Source organism: Anomaloglossus baeobatrachus, chromosome 3 (assembly GCF_048569485.1).
Source record: "Anomaloglossus baeobatrachus isolate aAnoBae1 chromosome 3, aAnoBae1.hap1, whole genome shotgun sequence".
Taxonomy (NCBI): domain Eukaryota; kingdom Metazoa; phylum Chordata; class Amphibia; order Anura; family Aromobatidae; genus Anomaloglossus; species Anomaloglossus baeobatrachus.
The window spans coordinates 598,272,544-598,299,663 of record NC_134355.1 but is presented as its reverse complement, the minus strand read 5'-3'; the positions used below and the strand labels follow the sequence as shown (position 1 = coordinate 598,299,663).

At 44.3% G+C, this 27,120-nt stretch overlaps 1 protein-coding gene across 3 annotated transcripts in view; it reads right to left on the bottom strand.

Annotated features, from left to right (window-relative positions):
* The window catches only part of LOC142296918 (ephrin type-A receptor 3-like), a 448,562-nt gene that overhangs the window by 152,146 nt on the left and 269,296 nt on the right, over positions 1-27,120 (bottom strand). For 2 of the 3 annotated variants that reach the window (XM_075341040.1, XM_075341042.1), the window contains 3 exons: positions 26,688-26,800; positions 26,440-26,602; positions 2,746-2,854 (listed from right to left, as the gene is read on the bottom strand). In XM_075341040.1, coding sequence (XP_075197155.1) covers positions 2,746-2,854; positions 26,440-26,602; positions 26,688-26,800 — 385 coding nt within the window. The remainder of the gene's footprint in view (positions 1-2,745; positions 2,855-26,439; positions 26,603-26,687; positions 26,801-27,120) is intronic. The other variant, XM_075341041.1, reaches the window with a different exon arrangement.

Here is a 27,120-nt window from a genome sequence, read left to right as displayed (position 1 = left end):
TCCTCCGGGGACCTGAACCAGCAACCCCTGGGTCCACAGTGAGTAGAAACTGTTAAAGACAACCTGGTATGGTCTCCATTATTGCCCCTTCACATCTCCCAGGCACAGCCCTACCTGAGGAGGACCTACCATCGCGGCTGCCACTACCACCAGCCCTGGAAGTACCCACATTGAGCAGCGGCAGTTCTCTATCATTAACCGCAACCCGCAGGTGGCGTCACATGACAAAAAAATCTTATCTTCCCTGTAAATACCCCCCATTAACAAAAGGAGTCTAGAGCACAGGACCAAGCAACAGCCACCAGAGTGACATTCCCATTTGTTACTGCTTGTGACCGAGTACCCCCTTCTCTGGGCGCTACAAGAGCTAGTCATCCACAGAAAATCATTATCTGTTCCACAGTTATCTAAGTTGTCTGAACGTCTGAAAAAAAGCAAAAGACAATTCTAATAAAAAAGATAAAAAATATACATTTTCTTTTAAGTGAAACCGACATCCCCCATGCACCACTCCAGCAGACTATATGGGAGAGAAAGGGCGCAATAGGGTCTTACCCGATATATTGGGCAAAATCATAAAGAAGTAATGCACTCACCTGATCGGGTTGTGCCAGTCACAACACCATTGATAGCAAAAATGAGCGCCCAAGCGGTCAAGCAGCAGCCCTGCTACACAAGTGGAACATCAAAGAAAAAACTGGAGAAAACAGGTTTTATGCCGCGCTTGAAGACCACAGACATTGATGTCGGAACAGATGATTCTTTTATTATTTCATTCCTACGCGTTTCGGAGATCCCAACTGTCTCCTTCTTCAGGGAAAGAACTTTCAGGGAAGAAAGTATTGTCTTTGGAAGGAATAAGTCATGTCCCAGTCCTTTATATTGACCACACATGTATTTATATATATAAATGAGATCTCCTCTGAGATGTCTTTTTTCTAAGCTAAACAAATTAAACTTCTCATCATATGGGAGACCTTCTATTCCTTGTAATAATCTAGTTACCTTTGAACTGATTCTAACTTCTGAACGTCCTTTTTAAAATGCGGAGCCCAAAACTGGATCCCATATTCCAGATGCGACCTTACAAGTGATTTATAGAGGGGTAACAATACGTAAGGTTCACGGTATCTAATCTCTCTTTTTATACACCCTAGAATCTTGTATACTAAGATCAAGAAAGTTTTTTTCTATTTGAAAGAGTTTCTGCTACCTTGGATACTACATCTTCTTTTAAGGAGTACCCGGAAGAGATGTCACCAATGTCAATATAATACTGGAGCCCCTATTATGGTGCAAGGTTTCCCCACCCAGTATGGAAGCATCCAGTAGATGTATTCTCTATGTGTTTTACAAAATCCAATAACTAATTCCCCAAACCCTTTTTCGCTAACTATCCAGTTCTCATATAGGTTCCCCTCGTTAAATACCAGGAGGAATAGATTTAACCAGTGTTGGGTCCCTTCTTCCCAATTGCCTCATTGCAGCTGTTTTGACTCATTGTATCCATTTTTTCTTTACTCATAGTTATGAGGATTATTTTTTGAAATCTTTTTGCATAAAATGATCATGAGGAATATTGCTGAATGCTTAGATAATGCCGTTCTTGATATAATAGAGGATGAATCTTGCAAAAATTGATGTCACTCAGTATATTTGAAATGTACAAAGTAAATATCTGCCCTTTAACCTTTTATAAAATGACTCCAGAATTATTCCAGTAAGGGTCAATATAAACCACTAGAGCTGAATGAGCAGGAAAGGCAATGATAGAAAACAGAGCAAAGATCTTCCTGCAAAAGAGGCAGCAATCATTATACTGCACACAGTAATCAATAGAGTAATCAGTAAAAATAGGTAATTGCTGCAAGGTTACCTTGACGGAGAGGCTGCTGGAGACAAACGGAGAAAACATTGCAGCCATAGTAGTAATTTATCTAAATGAGATGATGAGATATTCTTATTGTCAAAAATAAAATGCCGGTCCCGGTATCGAAAGTCATCATTTTAGGAATTATGTGTTGAATATAATGTGATGGGATAGGCTTCATATTATCATTGTCATTAAAAAGCCAAAAATCCACATGAGTGGGGGAAAGGGGGTCTTACAAAACTTGGCGGTAGGCTCAGTATTTTCTAGTTGCACCCCTACTATTACCCTAAGGCCTAAGCCACACGGCGAGAAAATCGGTGCGAGTGGAGTGCGATAAAATATCGCTTTCCCCTCGGACCACTTCTAGCCTGTGTGTCAGCGCACAAGAGCGATTATTTTCTCAGCCCTAATCGGACTGAGAAAACAATCGCAGCATGCTGTGATTGTAATCCGAGACTCTTTCTTTCGCACCCATTCAAGTGAATGGGGCAAGAGAAAAATCACACTGTACTTGCGGTACACCGGTGTACCGCGCGTGCAGAGCGAGAATCGCAATAGATAGCCGGCTACGGAGGAGAGAGGGAGAGAAATTCCTCCCCTCCTCCTCCGCGCCAGCCCCCCCCTCCTCAGCGCTGGCCCGCCCTTCCTGAGAGCCGGCCTGCCCCCCGCAGCTGAGGTCTTCTCGCACGGTCGGACCGCAGTCGCAGGGATACTAGCATGACACTCGGCTCCTGCTGTGCTGTCAGCGTGAGCCGAGCATCATGCGAGCATTGCACTAGTGCCCCGTGTGGCCCCGGCCTAATACTTGCTGTATATGGCAAAGTATAAAAATAGAGCATTTAATCCCATGATTCATAATGGAAAGAGCTTACCTTCCACTGACAAAGAAACAGGTCACCAGGAAAATGAGCAGAATGATCCCTCCAGCCACAGATATTGCCAAAATAGTAATCTGGTTAGGATCAGTTATGGCGATCATGTCTGAAATACAGAAACACAAGACAGCAAGCAATGAAAAGGATGTCTGTGTTATTGGGTGAGCCTAAATATCAATAGATTCCTATAACCAAAGAGTCTTAGAATATAATAGGAATAATAAAGGCCTGAAACACGCACACTGCACAAAATTTTTATAGTTATCCAGTTATCCTATCCATAAGAAACTGAAGTGGGGAAAGAAACAGAGGGAAGAAACCACCCAAAAAAAAATCAAACAGAGCATACAAACACCAAAAAAATAAAATCTGCAATACAACAGTTGTATTCAAATTTTGTCCATATTTGTAAAATTAGGAATACAAACGTCTATGGGTGCGTGAGAAAGAGGACTGCTCTTGGATGACATCAAAGTGCAGTCTGATATACGGAGAGACAGGCTGTGGAAAAGATGGAGAGATTAACCTTGCCCTCTTATCCGCACTTGTGATCCCAAATTTAAATGCGATAGAATCAGATCATAGTAGATGACACTCGGATCACACTCACAGCCAAGTATCATTAGAATATATTACATCCCAAGTTCTTGCATCAGATGCTATTCGCTAGGGTGACTTCGGCCTAAGATACACTTTTTAGTAAGGTGTTTTGCTAAATTTATGTGCATCTAAGGCCCCTTTCACACATCAGTTTTTTGCCATCAGTCGCAATCCGTCGTTTTGTGAAAAAAAAACAAAAACGGATACAGCGCTGGATGTCCTCGCGTTTCATTTGTCGTGCGTCGAATAATGTTTGCCCAGCTGACATCCACAGGAACATTTTTTGTTTACGTTGAATAAACAGACAGCGACGGATTCGTCGGCATCCGTCGTTTCTTATTATGCAAGCCTATGGGCGCAGGATCTGTCGCAATCCGTCAAATGACGGATTCCGGCGACGGATCCGTCTTTTACTAACCGAGCATGCTTAGATGTGTAAATTCCATTCTGGTCAGAAAAGTCTCTCTCTCTCATAGGTTAAAGCATTTATAAGCGCTGAGAAGCTGGATAGTTCTCTGGATCTGTGTAATTAATGCTGAGCAGGAGAGACTGAGCTGAGCTTGCTGGCAGGTTAGGAAAGCTGGTGTCCACATGAGGGCTAATAGGATGGATCTTTGGTGCACCATCTGAAGAAAAATAAAACTGTCACATGTAGATAACAAGTCGATTTACACTAAGGAAAAGAGTCTCCCAGGCAAAAGCCGATCTCCTGCATTTCCACGTGTTGCTCTATCTGCACCATACAGGATACCTATATGATGCCGTCCTTGTTTACCCACATGTATGTGTGGTCATGAAGGGCACAGGCTGCTTTATACAAAATCTGCAGTAATTATTCTTTATAGTTAGGAAATTAGAATTACTTCTACTAAAGTGTGCAGCCGGCAAAGTTGTATATAAAAGTTTTAAGTGGCAAAACTGACAGACATTGCCCATGTAAGACACCGGGCACATCGCTGACTCCACAATAAATGGACTGGGCTCCTTGTGGACTTTGACACAAGACAGACAATCAAAGTAAAGTGTATTGGGACCTTGTTTTGGCACTGTTGGGGCAATATATAATCCCCGTTATTTTTAGGTACAACCCTCCTAATACACTTAAGGCCACTTTACATGCTACGGCATCGCTAGCAATTGCTAGCGATGTTGAGCGCAAAAGCACCCGCCCCCATCGTACATGCGATATCGTGTGATCGCTGCTGTAGTGAACATTATCACTACGGCAGCGTCCCACGCACATACCTGCTCCGCGACGTCGCTGTGACCGGCGAACCGCCTCCTTTCTAAGCGGGCGGTTCGTTCAGCGTCACAGCGACGTCACAGCAGCGTCACCGAACTGCCGCCCAATAGAAGCGGAGGGGCGTAGATGAGCAGGTCGTAACATCCCGCCCACCTTCTTCCTTCCTCATTGCGGGCGGCCGCAGGTAAGGTGAGGTTCCTCAGTGTCACACATAGCGATGTGTGCTGCCGCAGGAGCGATGAACTACTTCGTACACGAAGCAGCAGCGATAATCGAGAATAGGGGGCATGTCACCAATGAGCGATTTTGACCGTTTTTGCGATGATTCAAAATCGCTCATAGGTGTCACACGCAAAGACATCGCTAAAGCGACCGGATGCGCGTCACAAAATCCGTGACCCCAAAGAGATCGCGTGAGTGATGTTGCAGCGAGTAAAGTGGCCTTTAGAAACAAAATTTCCCAAAGGCGCATATTGAATTTAAAACTGGGTGTGAACAGTCTCCACTACTACCGGCTATACATGGGACCACTCCATAGAGCATGTTTGTATGCTCCTAATACACTTGTACCACTTTATAATAAATCATTACCCCCTCTTCTACCATACAGCACCAAGAGAACGAGCACAATAGACCATCAACTTTATCCCCTCCACACCTTTACATCACTAGAGTAGTCTTAATATTAATATTTTTTTCCTATTTGGGGTTGTCCAAACCAGGATGCATCTTATATTCCTGAGCGACTTATAGTCCGAAAAATGCAATAATAAAGAAAACTGATCAGAAGGGTTACAAAATCCCCCTATTTTTCCTGATCTTTCCTTTGTTCCCCCAATCTTCCTTTTCTTTTTTTATAATTATCTCTATAATAATTACAAAAATCTAATAAAAACATTTAAACTTTAAAAAGAAAAAAAAAAAGAGATTCCCCTATTGATTTTCTGCAGCTTCTGTGACGCCCCTGGACTAGTCCAGGGTGTCACAGGGAACTGCACTATTCTCTATCCTTGGTGCAGGCCCACCCTCCTTGGTTCCGGGGTCCGCAACAGTGATTCTGTACCAACAGCACAAATCCTAGTCACCCAAACACTACACTTGTCAGGCACACCAGGGGCGTGGTTCCAGCTGGGAAAGGAACCGCCCACCTATGAGTCAGACAGGCTGGTGGGAGGAGTCAGTTAGACAGTTGGTAGTAACTGAAAAGGAGAGAGGACCTGGGGATTAAGAGCTCCCTGAGGAGAGTCTGGCTGGGTCGCAGACAGTGGCCTGTGCCTGAGGAGACGGAAACCCAGTCGCGGGAAACTGGAGGACAGGGCTGGACGGGGCAAGAGGACCGTCAGCCATCGAATCCACAGTAACCGGTCTGGGGGCCGAGCACACAGCGGGGGGGACAGGCCCCTAAGTCGGGAGGTAGCTTCACACAACCCGGCAATTAACCTGCAGCGGGAAGTAGCTTCACGTGCTATCTGCAACGGCTCAGAGATTAGCGGTGTCAGCACAACGGAGGGATAGGACTTCCCACACAGAGCAGTCACAAAATCCCACGTGCCAGCTGCTAAGAGCAGGTCCCCAGTAAAAAGAGGGACGGGACCCGAAGAATTCAAGCCAACAGGGCCAGGGACACACACAGTACACAGTGTATGGAGGAAGGCTCCAGTCCACCACAGAATCACTGAAAGGGACCACCGGACGTGCTGTCACCGAATGCAGCAGTACCAAGAGACTTTGTTTACCTCAGAGTCTGTGTCCACTGAATGCGTCATCACACCTGAGTGAGTACCCTGGCTCCCCAGCGCCCTGCCGGCCCTATATCAATATAGACTGTTCCTACCTATTCCCTAACCTGAGTCCCGGGGCCCCTACCTGCGGAGGGAATCACCACCAGGCTGCTCCAATACCATCAGCCCCGGCACTCCCATAAGGCAGCGACGGTATTCCTTATTACCGCACACCGCAGGTGGCATCACAAATATTCTCCCCTGTAAATAACCCTTTTTTTTCATCAAAGTGTCTGCCGAGCAGTCCGACTGCTGCTAGTGCGTCACACATTGATTTTTGGCGTCACGAACAGGATCGGACTGGACCCACTAACCTGGGTGACGTGCGCCTTCTCCAAAACTGTTGAGCCCGAAGTGAATAAAATAATTCAGTTGCCACCATCTTGCCACTGAAAACCAAGGGGGCATAGAAAGATGTCGGCGCCGGGTGAAGCGAGAGCAGCAGCGGTTCCCCCTCAAGATCAAGGTGACATGGACGCACGAGCGACCGCGCCGATAATGCCAATGACTTTACCGTATGTGCCAGGCGCTATCTGGCTACCACAATATGATGGTTCCCCTGACACACTGCAAGGATTCAAAAGAAAAATCCGCACACTCCTGGATATGTATGGGATGAATGACCGGCAGCAAGCGTCTGTACTACTCGGTCAGTTATCAGGCACTGCAGAGCTGGAGGCGGAAACCTGGACAGATCAGGACTGGGCCTCAATAACTGCCATTTGTGAACATCTGCGACTTTCCTTTGAAAACCGCACTGAGGCAGAACTCCGGATAAAGTTTTACAACTGCAAGCAGCGCCCACAATAAAGCATTAGAGACTATGCCCTGAGGCTGCAATCAGTGCTACGGACTCTCAAACTAACCATCCCCATCAGTGAAGCTGAAGGAAACAAGATGCTTGTTGAACAGTTTCTGCAAGGCCTGGGGTCAGTGGAGGACCGCAAGCAGCTACGGCTGTGGAATCTGGAATATCCTGCAATGGACTTTGTTGTTTTAAAAGACCGAGCCATCAAAGCTTTGCAAACCCCAGAGCCAGCTGATTCTTCTGCTACGTCCTGGCAAGCCGGCACTTCTCCTCTACATGTGCCGCCTCCTGTTAGAGCACTGCCAGAGCCAAAGACCCCAGCAGCGCCTGCAGGCGGTACCAGTGATTTGCATTTACAGGTGCAGCAGCTGAGCAGTGATGTTGCAAGGATCCTAGAGGCAATGCAGCTCCAGCCCAAGACAGAGCCGTCAGAGAAGCTTGCTAACCGCCCAGATGACGTCCCTTGGATGAGAGGGAGGACCTCGACATACAGAGGAAGGAACCGTGACCGGTATGAAAACCTTGTTTGTTATAGGTGCAACAAGACTGGTCACTACGCCCGTTTTTGTCCTTTAAACGGGCCACCCCTGGGGCCAAGGGCCACTCCCCAGGACTAAATCAACAAGGCCCAGCAGACTGGCGGGAGCGGTATGTTGGAGAAAGGACCATCGTTTCCATCACCTTGGATGGGATTCCGATTTCAGCACTTCTTGATACCGGCTCCCAGGTAACAACTATACCCCAAGTACTGTATACCAAATTCTGGTCAACTGAGGAACTCGCCCCACCGGACAATGATCTCACTATTTACGCTGTTAATGGTTTACCAGTAACACAACTCGGGTTCAAGGAGGTGACCATCAAGGTGGGCAGGGTGGAGTTAGCACGCCAAGGACTCATAGTAGTGCAGAATGACCCTAGTGACCGGAACCCTAAGATGATTTTGGGGACTAATGTTATTGAGAATTGTATGGGGGAAGTATTGTTTCTGCTCCAACAGCTTTCTGAAACTGCAGGAGCGGGACGCCAGAGGGTCCTGCAAAGAGAGATTCGAGCCCTCCAGCAGATGCAACAGGTAATTTTGTCTAGTGTGGAAATTGGCAGTGTACGGGTAATGGATGCAGCTCCTGTGGTAGTGCCCCCACAGAGTGAGATGATGATATGGTGCGGGGCAGCTGTAGGCTCCCGTGGACAGAATTACCAGGCAGTGGTAGAGGCCCTACCTTCAGAGCACTGGTCTACAGTACTGACAGCCAGAGGGGTAGTCGATGTCCGTAAGGGGAGAGTGCCCGTGCGAGTGTTGAATTGCGGGGTGGAAGAGGTTAGACTGCCCAGGTATGCTACCATAGCCAAATTGTACACTGTGAGTGAGAATTCCATCCAGACAGTAAAGTCCTTAGCCACACCAGATCAGTCAGCCACAGACAGTTCCCAGATTCAGCAAGAACAGTGGTGTCAAGAGTTACATGTAGGTACTGACTCCACTCCACTACATCAAAAACAAGGGGTCTACAGGGTGGTTCAGGAGTATGAGCAAGTGTTTAGTAAACACCCATTAGACTTTGGGAGGGTGAAAGGGGTTCAGCATCATATTCCCACAGGCATTCATCCACCTATAAAGGAAAGGTATAGGCCCATACCACCTGCTCACTACCAGTGTGCCAAAGACATGCTGAGAAGTATGAAGGAGGCTGGGGTCATCCGTGATAGTTGCAGCCCCTGGGCAGCCTCGCTATTCCTAGTGAAGAAGAAAGACGGCACTATGAGGATGTGCGTGGACTATAGGCAAATTAACAACATCACACATAAGGATGCCTATCCACTGCCCAGAATTGAAGAGTCGCTGACTGCATTAAGATCTGCAAATTACTTCTCTACCCTTGACCTCACTAGTGGTTACTGGCAAGTGTCTGTTGCTGAGGAGGATCGCGAGAAGACCGCTTTTGCCACCCCGATGGGATTATGTGAATTTAACAGCATGCCATTCGGGCTGTGCAATGCACCTGGTACGTTTCAACGACTCATGGAGAGCTGTTTGGGCCATTGCAACTTCGAGACTGTCCTGCTGTACCTGGACGACATAATTGTATATTCCAAGACCTATGAGGAGCATCTGGGACATCTGGCAGAAGTATTTGAAGCCCTTTCCAGGTACGGGATGAAACTAAAACCCTCCAAATGTCACCTGCTGAAGCCCAAAGTCCAATACCTGGGGCATGTAGTGAGTGCCGAAGGTGTGGCTCTGGACCCTGAGAAAATCACGGCTATCCAGAACTGGCCCAGGCCTCAGAACATCAAAGAGGTGCGCCAGTTCCTGGGATTGATGGGGTACTACCGGAGGTTCATGAAAGGCTATACCAAGATGGCATCCCCCTTGCAAGATCTCCTAGTCGGACAAACAAAGCACGGCAAGACTTCTGGCTCTCCATTCACATGGGGTGAGGAGCAGGAAAAGTCCTTCAAGTGGATGAAGTCAGCTTTGACAGGAGATGAGATTCTGGCATATCCTGACTATAACCTCCCATTTGTGCTGTACACTGATGCCAGCAACGTGGGACTGGGAGCTGTTCTATCCCAGGTACAGGATGGCAAGGAAAAGGTGATTGCATATGCCAGCAGGAAACTCCGTACAACAGAAAGAAATCCTGAGAACTATAGTTCTTTCAAGCTGGAGTTCTTAGCACTTGTTTGGGCCGTGACAGAGAAGTTTAAGCATTACCTGGCTTCTGCAAAATTCACCGTGTATACAGACAACAACCCGTTGACACACCTGGACACGGCGAAGCTTGGAGCTTTGGAGCAGCGGTGGGTAGCACGACTGGCAAATTACGATTTCACTATAAAGTACAGGGCTGGTCGCAAGAACGCTAATGCTGATGCGTTGTCCAGGATGCCCCAGTTGTGTGATGATAGGAGGGATGAAGATGACCCGGAGGAGATTGAGCTACCTGCTTTCCATCGCCCTATTGATAGAGTGAAACCCCGATATTATAGTGATCAGCAAGAGGCGACCTTCAACCCATTGCCCCACCATGGTTGGCAAGAAGCCCAAGATAATGACCCTGCAATCAGATTGATAAAGGCATTGATATCCCAGGCTGATTCACACCTTAAACCAGATGCTCCAGAAGAAGCTAAGAAATTGTGGAAAGAAAGAAGTCGACTGTGTTTCCATGGAGGCAAGTTGTGCAGAAGTCTCATTAATCCAAAAATGCATGAGAGAATATGCCAGATAGTGATACCCACAGCATATGCACCAGTGGTGTTGGAGGCCTATCATGATAGAGCTGGGCACTTTGGTTGGAAGAAGTTGGAAATGTTGCTGAGAAGTCGCTTTTATTGGACTGGGATGAGAGACACCATAGAAGCTTGGTGCAGGAACTGTGGTCCATGTACATTAAGGAGAAAAGATAGCACCAGTCAGCGAGCGCCTTTGCAACCAATAGTAACTACCCAGCCTCTAGAACTCGTTGCCTTAGACCACGTCAAGCTCACACCAAGCAGGAATGGGTACACCTATGCACTCACCATAGTAGATCACTATTCAAGATTCCTGGTGGTGGTACCTGTCAAAGATCTAACTGCCAGGACTGCGGCGAAGGCTTTCTAGGCACACTTCCGCAGACCCCATGGTTACCCAGATCATGTTCTAACAGATCAAGGTCCCGCTTTTGAACCAGAAATCTTCCAAAATTTTGTAAATTGTATGGGTGTAAGAAGATACGCACTGCCCCCTACCACGCACAAACAAATGGGATGTGTGAGAAGATGAACTATGTAGTCATCAACCTGCTGAAAACTCTACCCCTTGAAGAGCGGAACCAGTGGCCTGAAAAATTGCCAGATCTTGTGGACATGTACAATAGTATTCCTATGAGTTCCACTAAATGCACACCCGCTTATCTCATGAGGGCTAGACCTGGGAGACTGCCAGTGGATCTGGAGATGGAAGTTGAGATGCCTGAAGTTTATTCCCCAAATGCAGATTGGGATACCAAGCGTAGAGCCCAATACAGGCAAATTCAGGACTATGTTGAGAAGAATCTGGACCAAAGTAGGGAAAAGCAAGAAAGAAGCTTTAACAAGCAAGCCCAAGCCCCTCCATTTTCACCAAGAGAAGTGGTCTTAAAAAGAAAAAGAAAGATGCATAAACTGGACGACCAGTGGGAAAGAGAGCCATATGTGGTCCAGCCTTCCAATTTCAACAACCAGAAGACCTGTCTTGTCAGCAAGGACCAAGGAAGAACCACAGCTGTCATTTCCCGTGATCACTTGAAAAAGTGCCCTGAACCCCTGAACATCCAGAAGGAAGAACAGCCCCAACCTCAAGTGACTGAGAAAAAGAAGAGAGTGATCCACACCATCCTAGGTGACTTCCCGGAAGATTGGCCTATATACAATGGAGCAGTGATTGTGCCTGTACTCACATTCCCGCAACCCGCGGAAGAACCAGAACCAAGGAGGCCTGAAATCATTGCAACTAGAGAAGTACCCATACCAGCACCACGAACACGTAGATTACCACCTACAACACCTAGCACCAGTAGTGGGGAACAGGTAGTAGCAAACACCACAGTACAAGAGTTAGAGAGAAGCCAGGAACTGAGAAGGTCCACCCATGTGAACTTTGGTCAGCCCCCACATAGGTTCAGAGATGAGGAATGGTAGCGGAACCCGACTACTCTACCCTAATGTAAATAGTCTAAATATAGAGTAAATTTAAAAATGTTTAGTATTTTCCATGCTTTTAATTCTACTATTTTCCATGCTAATGATAGTCATGTAAGACATGTTGATATAGAGTGTTGATAAGAAGAATGTTGATTTTATTTTAATTACCTGGATTCATGACCTGATTGACGACCAATGATAAGTTTTATTGAAAATGGACCTTTGGCTACAGGACTGGTGGAAGCCAGCACGAACTGGTGCTATTATAAATGGTTATTTCCCATTCATAGCCACGGACTGCATCCCCACCTACAGGAGAAGACACAGGTGGAGGAGAGACCTGGGAGACATATGGCCCAGGTCTGGCCACCAACAGGAGCGGTGGCTTGCCTCCTTTTGGAACTTTGGGGGTGGGATGAAGGACTGGGAAAGCAAAACGTTGGGTTCAAGCAAAGTGCCTCCCCTGCGTGGGATAAATAGATGTTTTTCTTATTAAAAGGTTCACTTTTTGCAGATAAAAATAAACACTCTGGGTGCACTGTAGCTCGGGGACGAGCTACGTTTAACCAAGGGGGAATGTGACGCCCCTGGACTAGTCCAGGGTGTCACAGGGAACTGCACTATTCTCTATCCTTGGTGCAGGGCCCACCCTCCTTGGTTCCGGGGTCCGCAACAGTGATTCTGTACCAACAGCACAAATCCTAGTCACCCAAACACTACACTTGTCAGGCACACCAGGGGCGTGGTTCCAGTTGGGAAAGGAACCGCCCACCTATGAGTCAGACAGGCTGGTGGGAGGAGTCAGTTAGACAGTTGGTAGTAACTGAAAAGGAGAGAGGACCTGGGGATTAAGAGCTCCCTGAGGAGAGTCTGGCTGGGTCGCAGACAGTGGTCTGTGCCTGAGGAGACGGAAACCCAGTCACGGGAAACTGGAGGACAGGGCTGGACGGGGCAAGAGGACCGTCAGCCATCGGATCCACAGTAACCGGTCTGGGGCCGAGCACACAGCGGGGGGAACAGGCCCCTAAGTCGGGAGGTAGCTTCACACAACCCGGCAATTAACCTGCAGCGGGAAGTAGCTTCACGTGCTATCTGCAACGGCTCAGAGATTAGCGGTGTCAGCACAACGCAGGGATAGGACTTCCCACACAGAGCAGTCACAAAATCCCACGTGCCAGCTGCTAAGAGCAGGTCCCCAGTAAAAAGAGGGACGGGACCCGAAGGTTTCAAGCCAACAGGGCCAGGGACACACACAGTACACAGTGTATGGAGGAAGGCTCCAGTCCACCACAGAATCACTGAAAGGGACCACCGGACGTGCTGTCACAGAATGCAGCAGTACCAAGAGACTTTGTTTACCTCAGAGTCTGTGTCCACTGAATGCGTCATCACACCTGAGTGAGTACCCTGGCTCCCCAGCGCCCTGCCGGCCCTATATCAATATAGACTGTTCCTACCTATTCCCTAACCTGAGTCCCGGGGCCCCTACCTGCGGAGGGAATCACCACCAGGCTGCCCCAATACCATCAGCCCCGGCACTCCCATAAGGCAGCGGCGGTATTCCTTATTACCGCACACCGCAGGTGGCGTCACAAATATTCTCCCCTGTAAATAACCCTTTTTTTTCATCAAAGTGTCTGCCGAGCAGTCCGACTGCTGCTAGGGCGTCACACTTCCATGCCCATGCTTACTAGGTTCTTGCCGGTTCCTACTTCTTTATTCTATCTTGACACAAAGGAAATGCCGGGAATAACCAAGCAGCCAGTCATTAGCTGGGCCGGATTATGTCAGAGAGAAGTGTAGCATTTCTTTTGTCCCAGACAAGACCAAGAAGTAAAGTCCAGCAAGGATTCAGCAAGTGTCGAAAAAAAAAATTGGTGGAAGATCAATGAGGCTCTATTTTTCTTATTTTATTGTTTGAAACAACTGTCAGCACTTTGCAAAAAAAAAAAAATCACAACTGGAAAAGTCCTTCAGAAGATTTGTCTGCCTTTGAAACTTTAATTATACATAGATTAGGGCTGGGTGAGCAAGTGATAGTGGAAAAATGGAAAGAACATAAAGTCTGGATCTGACTACAGTGATTTTGTTTGTACTCTGTTACTATGGAGACACAAAATATTTTAACTAAGTAAATTTATATAGAAGTTTTATTTTAGATTTTAGATGTATTAGTTTCAGAATTTCATAATGATTGGCAAAACAGAAACCCCTGCGGTCAGGAAGGGTTAAAATAGGGAATTTGCCCGTAATGCCCCCTGCAACAGTGATTTAATGTATCAAACTCATTCTGTTTTTAAACTTGCACTTGTTGGTTTTTGGAATAAAGCATTGAATTTTATGGTGGGGTTTGTTTTGTGAGGTATTCCTGGTTTAAAGACCCCCTAAACATTTTCGAAGGTTTCTAGTGTTATGTAGGCAATATATGGCAGTGTTATATAGACAGTGCATTGTATTGATCTTCAAAAATCATATAAAGGTTTATTTCTGCATTTTGTTGCACTATTACATGGGCAATATGTGTCAGGGTTATGAGGACCCTATAGGGAAGTATGTGTTAAAAACTGCATCAAGGGATTATTTTGGCACTATATGGAGTGTTTTAGGTCTATACAATGTAACACATTACAAATAATTATACATAAAGCATCTAAAGTCAAAATCTGGATAGAAGATTGCAATAATATGTTTGTACAGGTGTTTGTGGATCTACAATACCATTTGTATGATCCAAAATTATATACCAAAGATTGGTATGAAATAATGGTCAATCTGCTCCAAACTCAGTGATCTAAACCTGTGTATACCTAATGATGGATCATATTGTATATGTAATTCCATTCACACATTAAATTACATAATGCAGAAGAGATTAGTGGATGGTTTCCAAAATATCCTTAAGGGAATTCATTAATCATAGTGGATAACAGCAAATCAAGCTATATTTGGGATTAAATACCGGATGTCACAGGATTACACAGATCCATTGGGAACATTAATTCCTTTTTCGAAAAAGCTACTCATATACATCAGTTGTTCCGGGAATAGAGGGCTTACATTGGTGATTATGTCAAAAGTATCCATTGTGAAATGTATTGGGTGATACCTACTTTAAATTTTCACTTCAACATCTGCCATTACCAATTATACAATACCAAAGACCATGACCTTTATAGCAAAAACTGCTAGAACTACTAACATTTTAGAAGAATATGCGGCCCCTGGACTCCAAAAGGGAATTATCTCATAAAGGCAACCAAATGATGGCGGATATGGAAATCAGCTAATCATTGTTGATTTAGCCTTTATAGATTTTAATCATAGAGAGGGGTAGCCATATAGCTGACCAAGAGCACAAAGAGGTCACTATTACATATGAAGACATAGAAGGGGGCATTATTACTGTGTTGAGGCATAGAAGGGGGCACAGCACTATTACCATATAGAAGCACAAAGAGGGCCACAATTAATATATGGGGGGGGAAATAGGGGCACTATTACTATATGGTGGCACAGATGGGACACTATTACTATATGGTGGCACAGATGGGACACTATTACTATATGGAGGCACAGAGGGAACACATCAGGTACACATGGACGCACTATTACTATATGGATACAAGGAAGGGTCAGTGTTACATATGTGAAGGCACGATAAAGGAATTATTATTATTATTATATTGAGTCATTATTAATTCATATGACACAAAAAAAAGCAGTATTACTTTTTGTGGGGCACAAAAGGGGGATAAAATTACTGTGTGAGGCACTATGGATAATAATGAAACTATGTCGCTTGTGTAGGTGTATTAGTAGGTGGGGCTAGTGCATGAAAAGCTGTCAGCCAAAGATGTCTATGTGTTATATTCTGCAGAAACAAGACGTGGATGGAAAACGTCCTCACAACTGTCTGGACAGGCAGAAAAAAAAATGGGAAAGTTATTTTATGACATACAGAGCACTCTTGTACAATTCCTATCTACCACCATGTAATCATTGTATACTGATGATATTGGTCTTACAGTGGTTATACCACTATTGTATATGCTGATAATATGTGCCTATAGTCTGGGGGTCTCTTGTATCACAGTATTCATGGTAATGTTGCTGGTTAAATACAGTCATATGAAAAGGTTTGGGCACCCCTATTAATGTTAACCTTTTTTCTTTATAACAATTTGGGTTTTTGCTATTTCAGTTTCATATATCTAATAACTGATGGACTGAGTAATATTTCTGGATTGAAATGAGGTTTATTGTACTAACAGAAAATGTGCAATCCGCATTTTAACAAAATTTGACCGGTGCAAAAGTATGGGCACCCTTATCAATTTCTTGATTTGAACACTCCTAACTACTTTTTACTGACTTACTAAAGCACTAAATTGGTTTTGTAACCTCATTGAGCCTTGAACTTCATAGGCAGGTGTGTCCAATCATGAGAAAAGGTATTTAAGGTGACCACTTGCAAGTTGTTCTCCTATTTGAATCTCCTATGAAGAGTGGCATCATGGGCTCCTCAAAACAACTCTCAAATGATCTGAAAACAAAGATTATTCAACATAGTTGTTCAGGGGAAGGATACAAAAAGTTGTCTCAGAGATTTAAACTGTCAGTTTCCACTGTGAGGAACATAGTAAGGAAATGGAAGAACACAGGTACAGTTCTTGTTAAGCCCAGAAGTGGCAGGCCAAGAAAAATATCAGAAAGGCAGAGAAGAAGAATGGTGAGAACAGTCAAGGACAATCCACAGACCACCTCCAAAAACCTGCAGCATCATCTTGCTGCAGATGGTGTCAATGTGCATCGGTCAACAATACAGCGCACGTTGCACAAGGAGAAGCTGTATGGGAGAGTGATGCGAAAGAAGCCGTTTCTGCAAGCACGCCACAAACAGAGTCGCCTGAGGTATGCAAAAGCACATTTGGACAGGCCAGTTACATTTTGGAAGAAGGTCCTGTGGACTGATGAAACAAAGATTGAGTTGTTTGGTCATACAAAAAGGCGTTATGCATGGAGGCAAAAAAACACGGCATTCCAAGAAAAGCACTAGCTACCCACAGTAAAATTTGGTGGAGGTTCCATAATGCTTTGGGGCTGTGTGGCCAATGCCGGCACCGGGAATCTTGTTAAAGTTGAGGGTCGCATGGATTCAACTCAGTATCAGCAGATTCTTGACAATAATGTGCAAGAATCAGTGACGAAGTTGAAGTTACGCAGGGGATGGATATTTCAGCAAGACAATGATCCAAAACACCGCTCCAAATCTACTCAGGCATTCATGCAGAGGAACAATTACAATGTTCTGTAATGGCCATCCCAGTCCCTAGACCTGAATATCATTGAACATCTGTGGGATGATTTGAAGCGTGCTGTCCATGCTCGGCGACCATCATACTTAACTGAACTGGAATTGTTTTGTAAACAGGAATGGACAAATATACCTTCATCCAGGATCCAGGAACTCATTAAAAGCTACAGGAAGCGACTAAACGCTGTTATTTTTGCAAAAGGAGGATCTATAAAATATTAATGTCACTTTTATGTTGAGGTGCCCATACTTTTGCACCGGTCAAATTTTGTTTAAATGCAGATTGCACATTTTCTGTTAGTACAATAAACCTCATTTCAATCCAGAAATATTACTTAGTCCATCAGTTATTAGATATATGAAACTGAAATAGCTGTTGCAAACACCAAAATTGTTATAAAGAAAAAAGATTAACATTAATAGGGGTGCCCAAACTTTTTCATATGACTGTATCAGTATAGTAGTAGTTTTTTGTCACTATGTAGTGGTAGTATGTGGTCTGGTCTGATATTATTTGTTCTCAGAATAGTGATACTGATTATAATGTTGATTTTGAATATACAAACTTTTATTCAGTAACAGAATAGTGATTATATTTGTAAAATTATATTATTTGGTAACTGCTCCTTTGTATTCTATACATGCGATACACACCAGAATCAGCCGTAACCCTCATGAAGTCCTAGTTCAGCTCTGCCTAACCTGCATTGTTCTGCTAATTCTTTGTACAGCTTCAGTTAAAAATTAGTATACATATTCAGCTAAGCATATGTGAAGCAATATTGTACTGCTACCGTTACACTTTAGCAATCTGCTTTAAAAAATATACACTCAAGAAAAATATAAACGCAACACTCTTGTTTTTGCTCCCATTTTTCACGAGTTGAACTCAAAGATCTAAGACTTTCTGCACAAAAGGCCGAATACTCTCAAATAGTGTTCACAGATTTGGCAACAATCTGTTAGTGAGCACTTCTCCTTTGCAGAGATAATCCATCCACCGCACAGGTATGGCATATCAAGATACTGATTAGACAGCATGATTATTGCACGGGTGTGCCTTAGGCTGGCCACAATAAAAGGCCACACTAAAATGTGCAGTTTTACAGTATTGTGAGGTTCAGAGGGGGGGTGAGAAAACCAGTCTGTATGTGGTGGGACCCCCATTTGCCTAACAGAGCAACACTTCTCCTTTACATAGAGTAGATCAGGTTGGTGATTGTGGCCTGTGGATCATTGGTTCACTCGTCATCAGTAGCTACAAAGTTGCTGGATATTGGCAGGAACTTGAACATACTGTCGTATATGCTGAAACAGAGCATTGCAAACAGGCTAAAATGGGTCATATGTCCAGTGAATATGCTTGCCATGCAAAAACTGGGATGTTTTCAGCTTCCAGGAATTGTGTACAGATCCTCCAACATGGGACCGTGCATTATCAGATGATGGTTGTGGATGAATGGTACAACACTGGCCTCAGGATCTTATCACAGTATCTCTATGCATTCAAAATGGCATCAATAAAATGCACCTGTGTTCATTGTTCATAACTTATACCTGCCTATACCATAACCCCACTTCCACCATGGGCCACTCAATCCACAACATTGACATCAGCAAACCGCTCACTCACATGCTGCCAAAAACAGTCGGCCATTTAACCATGAAGCGTACAACTCTTTAACATGCCAAATGCCATTGAATGTGAGTATTTGCCAACTCAAGTTGGTTATGGCAAGAAACTGCGGTCAGGTGGAGACCCTGATCAAGATGATGAGCAGCAAACCTGAGATGGTTTCTGACAAATGCTGAATTTTGAGGTCCTGGGCTGGTCAGCAATATTTGAGAAAAAATGGACTTTTGTGTACATAGAAAAAGTCTTAAGGCTGCTTTACACACAACGATATCGCTAACGATCTCGTTAGTGATGTGACACGCCCAGATCGTTGTTACGATTTGCCGAGATTGCTCATAGGTCGTTTTGTAGCGGTCAAACGTACACATCTCACAAACGACGCTACATCGTTCAGCGATATATTGTTTGACCAAGGCAGTCGTGTGGATGTTGTTCGTCATTGGCAGGGTGTCAAACGTAGCAATATGTCTGCTGCGTTCCAAACGACAAACAATATTTTGAAACTGAACGACGTGTCAACAATCAACGATTTTCACCCTATTTGCGATCGTTCGGAGTCGCACATAAGTGTCACACGCAACGACGTCGTTAACGATGACGGAAGTGCGTCACGAAAACCGTGACCCCGACGACTTATCGAATTGTAAAGCGGCCTTTAGATCTTTGAGTTCAGCTCATGATAAATGGGAGCAAAAACAAAAGTGTTGCGTTAATATTTTTGTTCCTTGCATATTACATATATAGAGGGTGACAATTATTGAACACGCTTTTTCTAAGCAAATATATTTCAAAAAGAGGTAGTGACATGAATTTCTCACCAGATATTGGTAACAACCAAACCACACAAGCAAAGAAGTTAAACTATAGATGTCCATAAATTACGTTATGTGTAATAATGAGAAATTACACAGGGAAAAGGATCAAACACACTTAACAAAATTTGTTTAATAGTTTGTACAAAAGCCTTTGTTGGTGATGACAGCTTCAAGATGCCTCTTGTATGGAGAAACCTAGTAGTATGCATTGCTCAGGTGTTATTTTGACTCATTCTGCCACACAAACACTCTTCAAATCCTAAAGGTTTCATGGGCTCTTTCTATGAACTCTGAGCTTCTGTTTTTCAATATATTTTGTATTAGATTCAGGTCAGGCTATTGGCTGGGTCATTCTAGCAGCTTTATTATCAGTCTCTGAAACCAATATAGAGTTTACTTGGCTGAGTGTTTGGGATTATTGTCTTGCTGAAATTTCACCCATGTTTCTTTTTCATCATCCTGGTAAATGGCAGCAGATTTTTTATCAAAAATATCTCTCTACATTTGTCTATTCATCCTTCCTTCAATTATATGAAGTTTGCCAGTACCATATGCTGAAAAACAGACTAACACCATGATGTTCCTATCTTCAAACATTTTTGTTGGTATGGTGTTTTGGGGGTAATATGCAGCGCCTTTTCTCCTCCAAACATCCAAAGAGTTCAATTTTGGTATCATCTGACCAGACTATGTTCTCCCAGTAAGTCACAGGCTTGTCTAAATGTTGTTAAGAAAACTTTAAAGGTGCTTGAACATACTTTTGTTCAGCAATGGAGTATTTCGTAGTGAGTGTGCATAGAGGCCATGGAGGTTAGGTGCATTACTTATAGTTTTCTTTGAAACAATTGTACCTGCTGATTCTGTTTTTTCTGTAGCTCTCCACAGGTGGTCCTTGGCTCTTGGACAACTATTCTGATAATTCTTTTCACTTCTGTCTGTCTGAATTCTTGCAAAGAGCACCTGATAGCCAGTTTATGGTGTAAGGATGATCTTTCAACCATGCTCACTGCAACGTTAAGTAATTTAAAAATTCTTCTATAACCACTGCCATCGTTAAGTTTTGCAACAAAAAAGTTGCAAAGGTCTTGAAATAACTCACTGGTTTTACTAATCATGAGATGTTTCTTGTGTGACACCTTGGTAATGAGGTACCTTTTTAAACGCCATCAGTTGAACTAGCTGATATTATTTTTCAGTTTATGCCAGGATTGTTTTCTAATTACTGATACATTTCAGCTGTTATTATGACTTTCTATGGCTTTTTGCACCTCTCTTCATGGATTCAATACTTTTTTTCTTGTGTCATTCCTCATTATTACACATAAGTTAATTTATGGACATCTATGGTTTGATTTCTTTGCCTGTGTGAATTGGATGGGTTGTTACCAACATTTGCTAAGAAATTCGTGTCACTAGCACCTGGTATGCAACACCTAATAGAGTATATCTAAAAAAAAAAAATCTAATTAAGTATAATATAATTTCACATAAGTTAAAATAAAAAAAAATCTGATTCTCAGGACTGGATATTCAATATGACACAAGAAGGCCCATATCTCAGTACTGTGAGTTCATTATAGTGGATGGCCTTAAGGGTGCTTTACACGCTGCGACATCGCTAACGATATATTGTCGGGGTCACGTCGTTAGTGACGCACATCCGGCGCGGTTAGCGATATCGCAGCGTGTGACACCAAGGAGCGACGATCAATGATCACAAAAACATGAAAAATTGTTGCTCATTGATACGTCGCTCCTTTTCCAAATATCGTTGCTGCTGCAGGTACGATGTTGTACACATCGCTAAGTGTGACACCGCAGGAACGACGAACATCTCCTTACCTGTGTCCACCGGCAATGAGGAATGAAGGAGGTGGGCGGCATGTTCCGGCCGCTCATCTCCGCCCCTTCTCAGCTATTGGACGGCTGCCATGTGACGTCGCTGTGATGCTGCACAAACCGCCCCCTTAGAACGGAGGCGGATTGCCGGCCACAGCGACGTCGCAGGGAAGGTAAGTACGTGTGACGGGTGTTAGCGATGTTGTGCGCCACGGGAAGCGATTTGCCCGTGACGCACAACCGACGGGGGCGGGTATGCTCGCTAGCGATATCGGTACCGATATCGCAGCGTGTAAAGTACCCTTTAGTCTATTGATCACTTTTTCACATACATTGTTGATCTATACTTAGAGAAAAATAGTTCCAGTGCATGATTACTTCTGATGCTAAATCTTTAGGGTTGATTAGAAGATAAATGACATAATAAATAAGTGATAAACTCCTAATATACATGTAGTTTTCATCCAAGTCGATGGCTATACTCCACTTCTTTTATTGTTGGGTCAATTTTGAGTACAACTTGAGAGTAAAGAATAGAAAAATCACGAGTCGGGAAGGACGCATCTGTTACAATGATAAAACATTTTAACTGTCTAGCACTTCGGCTTATTACAATGTAACACCCTCTGAGATCTGCTTATTATCGAGCACATTCTGGTATTATCACATTGTCTGACACCTTTAGGTATTATGTCTCCTTTTAATGTGAGAATATAACCAACACCACAGCCCTGCACAGGAATCAGGCTACAGGGTTAATGTCGGTAAAAGCAGGCGAGACCTTGTAGTGTCTGCTAGCATTGTCACAAGATTAAGGGATATACAGGATAATGCGGCCATCTTCCAGTAATATATATCATTATTTAGAATTGTTTCTATCTTTTCTGCCAGCGGTAGAGTCATTCCGGCCATATATGGACAAAGATACAGTTATTTCCAACAGTTGGTGTGGATCCAAGGGATATTATGATGACTGTAAGCCATGTTAGTTTCCTAGCCAGGAGAAGCATCTGTGGTTACTAAATTTTAGTTGGATTCGCCTGCCAGCATCACAAATATCATACTTGTCAGGGGTTAAATCATTATTATTTTTTTTTAGCAAATATGACAATTATATATTTGACTTTCATATACTAAAAATAATAAAAATATTTTAAAATTAATTTGCTTATATGTATAAAGTGCTTCTAACATACCGGTATTTCATACATATAATATGTTGAAAGCACATAGGATTGTGAGAGGGATGTTATTAAAGGGAATCTGTCACCATTTTGACCTTTCTAAACTATTAATATGGACATACAGGTCATAGAATGCTGAAAAAAAGACACACCTGTATGTCTTATATGAGATGCTTTGTTGTTGAAATATCATCTTTTATCACTTTATGGAAATGAGCTCTTCCAGGCTATGGGGTGGATGCTGCCTGGAAAATAACTCCACCCCCAGAGATTATTTTAAATAAAACGGGCGTTACCAGTGTGATGTGGGATTGACGCTCTCTGCTCTCATTATGTAATGCCCTGGACTAGCCAGGTAGTCACAGGTAGACCACCTGCACAAACACCAGCCCCTAAAAATGTGACAGCAGCCAATCTACAAACCTTTGTCACCTCTCTCAATGTTCAATGGTCACACCAGGGGGCGGAGCCAGGCGGTTGGCCACGCCCACCCAGGAGTCCAGAGAGCCTGAGACAGGAAACAAACAGTCAGTTCAAGTTCAGTGGAGTTCAAGTTAAGTTAAGTCAGTGGAGTGGAGTTCTAGTGCAGCAGGCCTGAGGCGTCGGGTCTGCAGCAACAACACTGACTGGTACCGGGGTCATAGCCCTGGTACCGTGGCAAGGAGGCAGACAGTGGTTGCCGCCTGCAGGAGCCGGGAAGACGGCTGGTGGAACCGTAAGGGACCGGGCCAGGGTAGTGACCCGCCGGCACCGAACCGGGGAGTCAACTGGAAACCGGAGCACCAGGAGGGGTACTCGGACCCAGAACGAGGTCCAGAAGCCACTGGACCACGTTGAATTCACTGATTGAGGTCTGGACCTTAGGTCCTTTCCTGTCCCAAGACCCGAAAGACGGCAACAGCCCACCGAGGGAGATGGAAAGCCACTGCACAGGCATAGAGATCCCATGGGCCAGCGCCTGCGGGCAAACGGGTTCCCCGACACACATCAAGCCGGGGAGCGGACTACCGTTGCTGAAGCATAGGCAGTCAAGTTCTACTAAAGAGGTGCAGCAGAAAGGCGGGACCCACCAACCTGAGAAAGGGGCAAAGCGCAGCCGACTGCGGGCACCGACCACCATCCTTTTTGGTTTACCAGAGACTCCAGTGTATCTGTCATAGTGAGTACAACAGTTCCCTCTGGCAGCGCACCGCACCACACCATCTTGCCCGCACCTCACAACCATCGGGCCCCGGGACCATCACCCCCTGCCCACGGAGGGGTCAATACCAGGCTGCATAACACCGTCCCCGGGAGCCTAGTTAACGGCAATGGTGGTGTCCACATTCACCACAACCCGTGGGTGGCGTCACGAACTTACATCACCCTTAAACTCCACGGCCTCGGCCGTGAACCTTCCCCAGCGAAACCCCTACATGTAACGCCAACTCCCCTCCAGAGTGACGTGGCCTCCGGGTCCGGGAGGAACTCGAGCCACCCACCGACAAGCACGGACCCGAGCGGCTCGGCAGCCGGCCGAGCCCCGGGGCGGTACAATTACAGAGCTGTATGTGATTACTGTATATCTGACAATTCTGAAGGTTCCTCTCAGCTTCAGCCTCCAGCTTGCAGGCAGACAGTGTTACAACATTGTTGTAATGAAGCAGAGCTCAGGGAGCTGTAAAAAATGTGTTTGAAAGAAGACAAATTTAATTTCCCCTATTCTGTGTTAGTTACTTGTGTCACACTGGTAACGTCCCTTTTATTTAAAATAATTTCTGGAGGCGGAGTTATCTTCCAGGCAACATCCGCCCCATAGCCTGGAAGAGCTCATTTACATAAAGTGATAAAAGATGATTTTTCCACAACAAGGCTTCTGATATGAGACATAAAGCTATTGATTTTTTCAGCATTTTATAACCTGTATGCCCATATTAACAATTTAAAGAGGTCAAAGTGCTGACAGATTCCCTTTAAGCTCAAAAATACAGATATGACCTTCCTTACATATCGGGTGCATTACTACATGTGAATGCCGGTGTGCTGCCCAATTTTTTTATCAGACAGCACATAGACTTAATGAATACTTCCTATTCTAATCCTCAACATTTGATTAGTATAGGACATGTTTCGATTTTTTTCTCAGATCATTGATTTTAATGGATGGTTAATGGACATGTGACACTCTATGGATCGGAGTGCTGTCCGATAAGAAATCAGACAGCAATCGGACATTACACACAGATGTGTGAATGCATCTTTCTTCATAGTCCAACATATCCCGAGATGAGTGATACAACATTTGAACAAAAAACATCACTTTGCGATACTCTGTCAGGAGACGTATATGCTATGTGGGACTATATGTGACCATTCAGTAGTTGTCATGTATGTTGAAGCCTGTAGAGGTTTTGATAACATGTTGGGATATTATATTGTATTATTTATTACAAAAAATTGCAATTCTTAAAAAAAAGAGTAGACAGCTGTTTACAAAGTGCTCGAATATTCTCTACTTTCATTATAAAAAGTTGTTGGCCTCCAAGATATATAAAAAAGGGAAACAGGATTCACAGGCTTTCGTCTGGCAGCAGTGAAATTGCTTTTTTAATATGTAAATACAGAATCAAGGCACACAAAACTATTTATGCCAGAGCTCAGCATCTACACCTGACTCCACCATGACAATAGATTGTATTGTCTGCATTGTTCTTATCTGCTGCTAAAATGGACAGTTTTTCAGCCCGCTTTACACGCTGCAATATATCTTACAATGTGTCGGCGGGGTCACGTCGTAAGTGACGCATATCCGGTATTGTAAGGTACATTGTAGTGTGTGACAGGTACGTGCGATTGCGATTGAACGGTAAAACGTTCATCGCATACACATCGTACCTTTCTCTAGAATTGCACATCAGATTGTTCATCGTACCCGGGGTAGCACACATCGCAGCGTGTGACACCCCGGGAACGATGAACAGATCTTACCTGCCTCCTGCGGCTCCCGGCTGGCAATGTGGAAGGAAGGAGGTGGGAAGGATGTTTACGTCCCGCTCAGCTCCGCCCCTCCGCATCTATTGGCCAGCTGCCGCGTGACGTCGATGTGACGCCGAACGTCCCGCCCACATTGAGGTCGTATGGATGGGTAAGTACGTGTGACGGGGGTTAATCGTTTGTGCGGCACATTCAACAAATTGAACATGCCACACATACGATGGGGGCGTTGCAAATCGCATACGAGATCGTATGCGAAATTGCAACGTGTAAAGCAGGCTTTATCAAACCATTAGATATCGGCTCTTTCTCTTTTATCACATACCAAACTCCTTTATTGTTGTTATTAGAGATGAGCAGACCCATGGAAGGTCGGTGGGTTTAGCTGGGCTTTAGATAAAGTTCGGTTTGGTACACGGACTTTACCTGAACCCCAATGGAAGTCACTGATTGGGCAGTTCAGGTCTCACAAGCAGCCAGTCATAAAGAGATCCCTTCTGGGGGCAGGTTGGCGAGGTTTTTCCTTTTTTTTATCGTTTGGCGCACACTACATCCGATCACGTTGTTGTTACCCCCAGTGTGAGCTGTTCAAACACTGCAAGCGTCTCACACCAAGCATATGTGAGCACAGCAATACTAGCATGAATGGTTTGCATACATAAGGCACCCGGATTCCAAACCTTTACTCTGCTTTTTGGGAAAGCCTATGTTTGGTAGGAATACCATACACTGAACTTTAGATTCGCTCATTTCTAGTTGTAAGGAGTAACAATCTCATAAAATTTAGGTAATACAATCTGACTCATACAACAAAACATAGAATTCACCTTCCGTACTTGTTTCCAATTCTATCTCTCCTCCATAGATTCCTTGTCCGCCCAGAGTGTGAGCTCGGACTCTGAACACATAAGTGGTCCCAGGTTTAAGGCCGTCCACAGTCATAAAAGTCGATTTTGTTTTCAAGATTGTATAATTTTGCTCCTTCTGATTCTGTAGTGAATAAAAAACAGCATTTACTTATCAGTATACATTAATATTTCCAGTGAGGCAATGAACATACTTTTGCAGCATTGACCTTCTCATAGTAGATGACTTCATATTCCACCACTGCATCATTAGTCTTTTCTGGTCCTTGGAAAGCCAAAGTGACGCTGTCTTTGCTCTTTCGCTCCTTCAGGATTACGTTGACTAAAGAAAAAAATTACAAAATTAAATGTAATTTAGCTTAGAAAGCATAATTATTATTGATGAGTGAGCACTACCATGCTCAGGTGCTCGGTACTCTTAACAAGTAGTCGGATACTAGGATGGGCTTTATATTTGTACCAAATATAATGGAAGTCAATGCGGAACTCGAGCATTTTTCCTAAAGATCTTCCCATTGACTTCCATTATATTCTGTACACAAGTAGAGCCCGTCCAAGCGTCCAGCTGCTTGTTACGAGTACCGAGCACCTGAGCAGGGTAGTGCGTGCTCATCACTATTAATTATTCCATATAATAACTAG